At 35.9% G+C, this 11,121-nt stretch overlaps 1 protein-coding gene across 1 annotated transcript; it reads left to right on the plus strand.

The window, feature by feature from the left end:
- The first annotated feature begins 486 nt into the window (after nucleotides 1–486).
- LOC131437195 (probable serine/threonine-protein kinase nek3) lies at nucleotides 487–8,445 on the plus strand. The gene is made up of 6 exons (XM_058606374.1): nucleotides 487–934; nucleotides 6,890–7,227; nucleotides 7,301–7,593; nucleotides 7,662–7,787; nucleotides 7,845–7,964; nucleotides 8,027–8,445. Exons 1-6 carry the CDS (start codon nucleotides 914–916, stop codon nucleotides 8,389–8,391), a joined length of 1,263 nt encoding a protein of 420 aa, XP_058462357.1. The 5' UTR covers nucleotides 487–913; the 3' UTR covers nucleotides 8,392–8,445.
- Nucleotides 8,446–11,121: the final 2,676 nt, after the last annotated feature.

Genomic DNA, 11,121 nt, shown 5'->3' on the forward strand with positions numbered 1-11,121 from the left:
ATTAACGATAGCATTAAATCTGTCACTATCCGGATACTCGAGCAATTTGATGGATGAGAATCGCACAAAAACATTTCGGTGACCGTAAATTATCAACGTCTAAATTTCTGGCGGCAGAATATACGAGATTGTTACCTACTCGACAGCAATGGATTTCCCATGCCCAATATGTTTATGGAAACCCATAAATCTGATGCTCCACTATAGCGAAGCCAATCTGTTTGATATGTGCGACCTGTCCCTCGTTGTCTCTTGAACCGGTCAGCATCATCTGCCGCAGTTATGGTATGTGTATGCAGAGCAGCTTCCTCCGCCCGGTCAGATCAAGTCTTGCAATCGCCGAATGATGCTGGATTCTTGCGAGTGTGGTCCAAGTCGAATGCTAATCGTTGAAGAAGCCACTTTTTCGGCTGGTGAAAATGACTTTGAAATCTTTTCCGTATTTAAATGTTATCTTCACCGGGGAGCGTCTTTAGTTGGCGACTGTTTGGCTTCGGATCTAGTGCTTCATCTTTTGGTTAGCTTTGATTGAATACAAAAAGAGGAAGGAGATCGGTTTATGCAAGTGCTTAAAAAAAACATTTATGCGAAAGGTTTTGCAATAATGACAGTAAAAATTCGAGGAGTTTGTGCATAGATTAGACGTCGGGTGATCTCAAACGATATGAAAACCATCGGTGCCAAGTTGTGAACTCTTCCGTCGGTAAATAATCTTCAAGAGCAAATAATAATAGCGATAATGAGTTCCTAATTGAACATGCATATACAACATAAACATTGATGGTGTGCTTGAATTCAAATGTTATAAACAGATTCGTTAGAAAAGAAAATTTGTTCACATCCGATTCCAAAAATAGATGTTTTAAATTGAACTAAGGTGAAGAAGCAGTAACCGGATCTGAAGATTTCAGTCATGGGTATATTCGCAATTTGGGTGAGTGGAGAAGTAGATACATAGCCTTTAACTTTAACAGTTATTTCTGAGCACGTGAAAGGGTTATTGTACCAATAGTCATCTGATAACCGGTGTCACCAAATCGCACTTTCATTACTACGGATCTAAGAAACATCATCATATTAAAATCAGTGTAGAATACATGCAACGCTTCTATTACACAAACATTTGAAATTAATGCACACATGCAACTGACTAGAGATAGCGAATTCCGCTCTAACTAATGATTGTAATACATGGGATGAACGATGGAGCTGAGATGAGTTGGGATACAATAATCCTAGTTAGGATGGAAATATTTCAATAAAAAACTAGACGCTTGCCCAGGTACTTTTTCACTATTTGGCCGGTTGCTTCAAGCTCCTGTCTTGCGGCAAGAAAGAGACGGGGCACCTTACCTTTGGAATTTACCCAAAGTTTCTGCTACACTTTACGGCCGCACACACCATTAAGCGACCGGAACCAGGTGGTCTTAATGCGATGCTATCGGCTAGTGGTGTGAAGATGCCTTCCTCATATTTCTCATATTCTGATATGTATATATATATATATATATATATATATATATATATATATATATATATATATATATATATATATATATATATATATATATATATATATATATATATATATATATGTATATATATATATATATATATATATATATATATATATATATATATATATATATATATATATATATATATATATATATATTGTTATGTTTTTTTTCATTAAATCTTGTAAACTAGCATAAGCTATGAATTGAAACAGAATTTAGAGAAATTTTTCATTATTTTGGATTTTTAGAGATATGGAGGTGTTATTTTTTATCTAAAAAAATCTATCTCCGGTACTTTCGACATAATCAACATATCGAAACAGTTTTGAGTCAAATTTAGTAGAATCGTATCACTCTGTAATTTCGAAACCGGAAGTCGTATCCGGATGAAATTCAATAGTGTCCTATAGGACAGTATGATCAGCCGAATTTGGTAAAAATCGGTTAAGTCATCTTCGCGAAAATTAATTGCCACATACACACATACATATATACACATATATACAGACATGTGCTTTGTTTGTCGAACTGAATCGAATGGTATATGTCACTCGGCCATCCGGTCCTCATTTGAAAAGTCGGTTTTCACGTTGATTGCATAGCTTTTCTAAATGAAATATGTAAAAGAACGACAATTTTGGAAATACCTAACGGGAAGTTAGCGAAATAAAAATGTTTTCGCAATTGAATATAATTTTTTTGTTGTGTTCACAAAAGTTATTTGTAAACGTACACTTCACTGCAAAGTTGTAGAACATTTCGTTTTGAGCAACTTTGTTGAAAAAGTAACTTACTCAACTCCTTATTTGGATGAGATACAACGATTTAGTAACTGACAAAACGTGTTGTTTATTTTACCGCTCAATTTTCTCGGAGTTGGCTGAACCGATTTTAACAAGGTTTGTTTTGAAAACTACTGTTGAGTTTTGGATGAAGTTACAAAATCAAATGCTTGTCACTCCTTGTATAAGAGACGTAACTGTCAAAATGCGTTCTTTTTGTCCTTATTTTTTCAGAAATGGCTGAGCTGATTTTAACACGCCTAGTCTTCTAGTATCTCCTAGTATCTAGTGAATTAAATTCGAAGATCAGATGGCTGTTACTTCCGGCTCCGAAAATATCTCTTTTTACCTCTTAATTCTCTCAGAGATGGCTTCGCCGACTTTTACAAGTCACGTTTGAAAGCTATTATTGAGTTTTCGATGAAGTTCGAAAATTAAATGGTTGACACATCCGTTTTCGGAGATATAATAATCTAAGTGACGTAACCGACAAACTGCACATTTCTCATCAGCTGAATTGAATCTCGACGAATTTCGTTAAACTTAGGCTTATTTGAAAGCCAACAATGATAATCAAATTCGGAAGGGTTATGGCGCACAGTTCCGGTTCGAGAGACGTAATCTTATGTGTGACGTAACCGATGAAAAAATCGATTTTGAAAGCCTTAGACTGGTTTGAAAGGTGCTAGAAGGTGATTTTTCAAGAGGTATAGGTTTTGATTTGAAAAAAAAAAACAGAAAAATTCAGAAAATTAATGAAATCTTTATTGGAATCGATGGAACGATCAATATATATTTATGTTTGAATATGATTTCATGCAAATGTTCGGTTTCACTTTAGATGGCCCGTGCGCAAGATCCAATTTTGGTACACACTCTCCAACATATCGGCCGGTTTTCACGAATAATGCCACCGGCCCAGAATCCACACAAAACAGTGACTTTTTTGGGATGCATTGGTAGCTCTTGCAATGCTTCTGGCAGGTCTTCACTACAGATGCGGAAATTTTGCTTGTTCCATTCAACCAGACATGAGCTACGTCGCGGAACACAATTTTTCGATAAAAAAGTGGATCTTGCTCCAACTTTGTCAGCGCCCATTAATGATCAAATTATAGACCAATAGACGATTTATGACGAGTTTTGTTATGACAAGCAAAGCCTTGGTATTACATTCCTGTAGTGGAGTTTGACCTTCTGTTTCAATAGACTTCACTTTTTTCTTAGACTCAGTCTGAGGGTAATGATTACATTTACAATTTGAGTTGCAATGATTCGAAGGAAGTGCATGCAAAAATACATTCGTCTTTTTCAATAATCAGTCATGAGTGGAATCAGTCTCTTCATCCATGCAAAACCAATAATTTTCTAAATAGAAAACGTATGAAAAGTTTCCCTCAAATCGGAGTATGTAAAACCTGAAGTCTTGTTATCCATTCTCATCTTAGAAGTTATTCAACAGGACCTTTAACAAAAGAGATAAAAAAATCTAAAAAGTCAGTCAGTAGAGAAATTGTGTTTTGTGTATTTTCTCGTTTGCTTCGCCTTATTATATGTAAATTTGAAATGACGTAAATATTTATAGAGAATCCGGTTCGCGCAACTAATGTCAGTGTTAAATTATTTCTCTAATAATTAAGTATAAGTAATTTTGAATCTATAGAATTTGAAATCCAAAAGACTTATCTGAAAATGGCTACCGCTCTTTGTTTTATTTTTATATTTTCATTTATCCGAAAAAAGAAACCCCTCTTTGTTTTCCATTCTTTACGATTCTTTCTGAATCATTATAAACCTATAACTTATTTCTCCGTATTACGCAAACGCAATTATATGTGTTTGGATATGAATGAAGATTGATAGCTGAGTCCTAAAAATCCTGTAAGAAAAAGTGAATGATGGAAATATTCTTCTGTAGATTAGACGTAATCAATCGATTTTTCCATTTTCCTATTCAACCCAACACAGCACATCACCTACACAATGTACTGTCTCAGTTTCACAAGAACGAGACGTTATAACTACACTAGTTGCCTTCAGATAGCATATTCTTGGGCGTTGGCCTGCCTGAAATTGGTTATTGTTAATTATTTACAAATTTATTCAACCTCGGCCCGAACGCGAAAGCGATACCTCGTCCAGTCGATAAGCGTGTCCCCGATGACACCTGGCTAGAAGAATTTAATTGAGGGTGGCTATGACTCAGCCGCCCCACTCACCATGCGATATGGTTCAATAGTCGAGTCGGGTTTGCTTAGCGCGTACTGTCGGAGTGGGTTGATTTTGTAGGTACACACATAATCGATGAATATGAATTTTCCGTGGAAAATTAGTTTTTAAAATGCCAGTAAACCGTGCGTAAACATTTATGATGCGATCGAAAATCATAAGCCATATTATTATTTTATTTACTTTAATTGGTGGCTCGTGCAAGAGTACGAATAACACGGAGTGAATATTCGGTTTTAATGATTTTGTGTCTGATGAGCTTAAAGTTGGATATCATCATGAAATGTCATCCACCTCCATAGTTCAGTAATTTCTGTAGCAGGCAAAGAAGCACTATGATTCAACTTCTTTAGTTGACTGTGAGAATTCAACAAGTTGACCTAATAAATGTCAGTTCAACTTGATGTTTACTAAACTTGATCGACACATGTGAGGACTAACTCCGAAAATAGAGACTATTAGTATTCAAATACACAGATAAAAATATTTTGTGATTTTACATTTATTTTCATGCACATATTTGGAGCAGGCAATTGAATGGAAATTTACATTACAAAACGAAGCGGTTTGTGAATATACAGTCTTTTTCAATGAAAAACTAAATGAATTTTAATGTAATTTTACATCAATCATGGTTTTAAATCAGATTTTCGTTTCAACTGATGTCCATTTCATTACACTATCGGTTTACATGTCGTGTAAGTTTCATCATTTCTTTCTGTGTAGCTTTTACGTCTGTCGGAATATCAATCAATCGTTCGGATGTGTTCAATACTGATGATGTTATGGAAGAGAACACATTTAATTAAATTGATTTCGATAAAAATGGCAAACACATTATTACTGACAAAAAGTAAACAGATTATTAGATTTTCTTGAAAGATTTTCAAAATTTTGTTTTATTCATTTTTCAATCCCGAGTTCCCGCATCTTCCTTATTCACTAACAATTGAGCGAAATTTCGGTGAATTTAGTGGGGTCATAACTTTTGGTACGAAATCAATCACTTTGACCACTTCAACACGTTGATCGTTTATGCTTCCCTATGAATTGTCGCATTCTTCCGTGTAAATCTCGTTATGCGTTTTTTTTATGCGGTGCGTAAACTCACATAAAAAAAGACTTCAGTGTATTATATTAGGTTAAAAGTTCTATGTTTGAGTGAGGCTACGGCAAAGAAAAATTTTCTTAAGAAATAAACGTAACAAAAAAAAGTATGCTGTTGCTTTAGGTGCAATAACATTGCTTCTTCTGAAACAAAATACCAAGTTTGTTTTCAATAAAAGTCTGGAAAATATTTCCTTTCAGAACGTCTATAGTCACATTAAGATGGCGCCACCAGAAATATCCCTATAAATAAATCTATTTACTTGGAGACAGACCAGAGTGAATAAATTTCATTTTAGTTTACTCGAATCCGACGGAAAAGACAAAAAATAAATGCTTCTCTCAACTTCGCTTGGAAATTATAGGAACGATATCCATGACCAGTTAACGACATAAGCGGAGCAGTAGTTTCAGCCATTTTAGGTTTTCAGTATATGGTGCAGTATCGATTTTCAGAAAACGTTACACCATGATTTTTACCTGTTGGGCCTTGTATCTATAGTAGTTTTGGTTTCCAAAGAGGTTCTAGGGTGTAATTACTTCGATGTATAATATTTAAGACATTCTTTATGGCCAAAATTCACAGATTTTCATTACATTTAAGAAAAACTGACAGTTGAAATTCGACTGATTCACCCTGCAGACATTATTTTGGTTTCATTTTGTCGTAGAAAAACGAGTTTCGTTAGCAATGATACTCTGTTCTCGTGGGTTTCCTACATCTATTTTACATTGGTTTTGCTCGATCAATTTTTAATGCAACAGCTGAGTACAAATTGGCATACGTACTTGACATTCTGAATTATGTGGCGACTTGTTTGAACGAACCGTCTGAAGTGACTCTATTCAAAGCAAGAAAAGCATAGTAAAAGTCCCGGGTTGGCGGTTCAATGCATAGGGCACTGGTCTTACAAATCAGTTGTCGTATGTTCCAGCCCTGACCTGGAAGGATTCGTAGTGTCAGTAGAATCGTAGCACCAGCCATGCAATGGTTCTGTACACTGTGGAATCGGCTGCGAAGTCTGTTGAAGCAGAAGGTCAAATTCCACTACAGGAATGTAATACCAAGGCTTTGCTTTTTGTAACATAGTAAAGGCATTATTCAATATCTTCTGCCAAAATTTTAGCTCCAGTTTGATACTTTTCCCGGAAAGTTACATGCCCACTTTACCTCACTTACCTCTATATTGCATCTGTGATACAGTGTAAATACTCATTGAACCTACCTGAACATTCTATTTTTAATTCCAGATATTTTCCTCAGCGCTACTTGCCTGCTGCATAGTTTCCGCTGTGGATAACGAAAACATTAATATTCTCGTAAATGTTGATCCCGACTCGAAAACGTACCATCAGTTTAAAACACGTGAAGGATCATTTAACTATGGCTACAACGTAGCCAAGACACACTTCAATCAGTTTCAGCATAAAGTTAAGGGACCAGATGATGTCACGTATGGGTGTTATGGTTTCGTGGATCCCAAAAATCATACTCATCTCTACCATTATGTTTCGGATCTGAAAGGCTATCGGATTGTAGCGTTCAACCAGACAACCAAAATCTACCGAGAACGAGTGGCGGATAGTGTGTAAGTATATTCAAGCATCAATGCCAGAAACTGAAACAGTCTAGAATAGAATTTTATAATTGTTTTACTAAAGAAAACAACTACTGCAAGCCGTCGAAGAAAGCCTCTCGTGGGACCAACTTTTCTTTCCAGAGGTATGCCGGTATCTCTATTTGAGCCAGAAAGAATCGAACCAATTCTTGCTACCGGAAGGGGTCACCGTTCGCAAAGATGGCTCAGTAATTGTCGCACCAATTCCAAATACAACTTCAAGGCCAATCGTACCGGCAAGACCTGTAGTGACTAGTCCGAAGACTACCCAAGCTCCGAGGCCAACACCCACTCCGAAACCCAGTCCTAAGCCCACTCCGAAGCGCACTTACAGTGGTACAGTTTCATATAATTCAGTCAACTATGATTTCGTTAATAATGTGAAGACTTGTCTTATTCTACAGATTTTCCGTCAAATACAGCAAGCAAACCAGTTGACAACTATCCAAGAGCTCCAACTAAAAACATAGCAACGAGTCCAAGGACGACCCCGGCAAGTCCGAGGACAACACCCAAGCAAAACCTGAACGGTAAATTTTTAATTTCTTAGTCTGGAACTCCTATTTCAAAACAATATGTCTTTACAGCTCCTCCGTCAAAAGTCTATCCCAAGCCAGCAGAAATTCATCCGAAAGCAACCCAAAAACCACATGAGAATTCGATCCTCAACTTGGCAACAACACAGTCGGAAACTGTTCTAGATCCAAGTATGTGCTTAATAAACTACTTTAAAATACCGTTCGCATCGTTCACTTTGTTGTACTTTCAGCTGACTTGTACGCAATCGGGCAGGACATACAAGAGGTCAAGTCCACACTGAAGAAATTGTTCAATCATCTTCTCTCCAGGAATGTAGATTGCAACCAACCTTCCGCACTTGGACCAGGACCGGGCTCCAGTTTTGGTTCCCATCCCAATGATGTTGGGCCTGTTTCGAATGCCGACGTAGGTGTGCCAGGTCGAACATTGGCCGCATATTTACCGATAATTGTGGGGGAATTCGCACACGGGGTAGCATCGTCCAACTTAGGTGCCATTCCCGAAGGTGGCTCTGTGAAATTGGCACTTCCAGCCTATCCGGCCTTCCATTCACCACAGTGCCCAGTGTGTCGTAGTGATAAAAACAAGAAGTGATTTTAAAGTTTAATTATATTTTCCACCAAAAATGAACGAAGTTTGTTTTCAATGTCAACCGCCATCCGTAATCATGAATCAAATATAAATTTGAAAAAAAAACTGGTACGTGATCTTGACTCGGTAGGTTGAATTGTTTTCCACGAAATAGAAAACCCATTCGTCGGAACCGCACCGACCGATGCGGTTGACGAGAACGATGATTAACGCTGACTACTGACGCATCCATTGTCTTGGACCAAGCTTGCTCATCGAGACCAGCCGTCGAAACAAACGTTTCAACTTCGCCATGTACAAGAACAACAAATCGTAAATAATTTCATTATCGCCGTCTATTTTCTCAAGCCCTTTCCGGTGCGAACACAGAATAAGCTGTCTTCTTCAAATGTTTTCACACGCTGTCCCTAAGTGCCTGCGGGGCATGATGCCACGCTGACAACGATCATCGTGTGGTTAGACGGACCTTGACATCATTCCAAATAACATGTATCGATATCACAGTTGGAAACTGATTGGGAACTAGGTGTATGCTAACAATGGAAACAATATTGACCAAGACATAGTGAGATTAAATGAGAATGAATCGACCGCGTAGATTTCCGAGGCACAAGGCCGAGTTCTTTATTGGGATATAAGTACACATCTAGCTAGACTCAGCTTTGCTCGGGAATTATGGTCATATTAGGAGTAAGATAAATTTTTAACGAAGAATTTCGTATTCATTTCTATAGGATTATATTCACTCATTATGCCTGTAATAACTTCTTTCCCAGAGAGTCTTTGTTCAAGAACAGGTCACAATGGTATATGGGAATGATATTTTCTTTTTGTTTTTTTAGATTACTGCTAACTAGATTAAGGCACTTCGTACAGCTAAACTAGTTCTTTTTAAATAATGAAAGTTATTTATTCTATTAAAAATGTGGATGGATAATGTCAAAGACCTATCCGAATTGGCATTACATTACACTTGGATTTGCTTATTTCAATGGAAAATATACTAATCAACAGTTTCATTGTTGATACTTAATAGGATCGAATTGATGAGTGTTTTCAGTGACAAGTTCTTTTTCTTGGTAAGCAAAAGGTTCTGTTTTTGAGTATCGATCAATTGCCATTTGTTCGATACGCATGACGCTTAAGACGTATTTCGCTCCAAATCATATTCGAAGTAGGTAATACTCTCTCGTATTTAAATGAAATTTTTTGAACTCATAAAAAGCAATAATGTATACTTTGTTTTTTTTTTCAAATGGTAATAGTCGAAAAATGACAAATTCTACTAAAGTGTGTTGTACATACGGCATAATTTCAAACAAAAACTTTGTTGGTCGGCATAATTTCTAACAACTTTACGTGTGAAAACTGATTTTTTAAAGAGTCACGTTCTAGAAAACCTAACTAAACTGAAAGTCATAATCTTCCAAGAATCCAAGAAATGGGATTTAATTTGTGAGGAGATTTTACAGAATACTCTATCGCCAGTTGACGGATATTTGCAAAAAGTATCAGGCTGGACGAGAAAAAAATTAGGATATAAAAACGTTTTTTTCTCAAAAGTTCCCATTATCAATAATGTTTTTCTGTGAATAGATTTAAAATTTTCAAAACCGATTTTTTCCAGAGCAACTTTCTATTAGTAATTTTGTCAATAGTTTGTTCGAAAGGTTGACTAATTTTATTTACCATAGCTACACTGAAATGAAAATCTTACTTATATTCATTAGATTTGTCATATGAATCGTATGCAGAAAATAATTTATAGAGGTTATATGGAAACTTATAATTTTTATTTAAAGTGTACGTTAAATCTAAATAGACGTTACCATAATGAAAGTTATATCCCATATAATGTATATGGAAATCCGATGAAACCCAACTCGTTACATAATTTAATAAATATATATTTTAACTTAGACACATAATGGGGTTTGTTTTTACGAAAGAATAGTTGTGAATCGTACTGCTTGAAGCTGAAGAAAGAGTTGTGTCCTCGATATTCATCGACTGCTACAGACAGTTTTTTATGAAGTTCTGTTATTTGAAATCGCTGACAAGACAGCTCATTCAACTTCGTTCAAGGATATGCCCTAACGGACCATGAAATAAATATCCGGTACGTTTCATTACTCTGTCTGTCTAGTATGAGGATTTAAATTTTTCATTTATAGTTTTTGGATCCCACGTCTTCTCCGCAAATATCAGGAGGTGCTCCCTTACGGAACTGATGACTAGTATAGCTTGAATCCTCGAATAAATGGAGTAGTTTCCGATTATCAGCTTTTCGGAGAGCATCTGATTCGTCTGGTAACAGTAACTCTTTATATACGAAAAATATAACAATACGTTTTTGAAAAGACAATTATTTTTATTGTTGTTTTTGATTCCCTTAAGCACCATAATCCCAGTATTTTTTTTTAAATTTGAATCTTATATGTATCACGTATTCAATCAAATAGCAATCATTTGATCTATATATAACTGCTATATAGAACTATGATGACCTTCATTAAAAGTTATATATAAATTTTATAAAACTAGTCATATGCTATAGATAAACCTATCTATAGTAATTCGAAGTGAATATAATATGCGCTTCATAATTTTTTTCAATGTATGTTGTGTGGATATCTAGTAATGGTAATAGGGTGTGCCAGTAAATTTTACTCAGACTGGAAATTTCATTCGGTATATGAAAATCTTGTAAAAATAACGTTACGAAGAGTTTTA

Source organism: Malaya genurostris, chromosome 3, assembly GCF_030247185.1.
Source record: "Malaya genurostris strain Urasoe2022 chromosome 3, Malgen_1.1, whole genome shotgun sequence".
In the NCBI taxonomy this organism is placed as follows: domain Eukaryota; kingdom Metazoa; phylum Arthropoda; class Insecta; order Diptera; family Culicidae; genus Malaya; species Malaya genurostris.

Coding starts and splice junctions, on each gene's coding strand:
- LOC131437195 (XM_058606374.1), top strand. CDS start 914: ATGGGTATATTCGCAATTTGG. Junction 7,788..7,844: donor ACCCAAGCAAAACCTGAACG/GTAAATTTTTAA, acceptor ATGTCTTTACAG/CTCCTCCGTCAAAAGTCTAT. Junction 7,965..8,026: donor GGAAACTGTTCTAGATCCAA/GTATGTGCTTAA, acceptor TTGTACTTTCAG/CTGACTTGTACGCAATCGGG.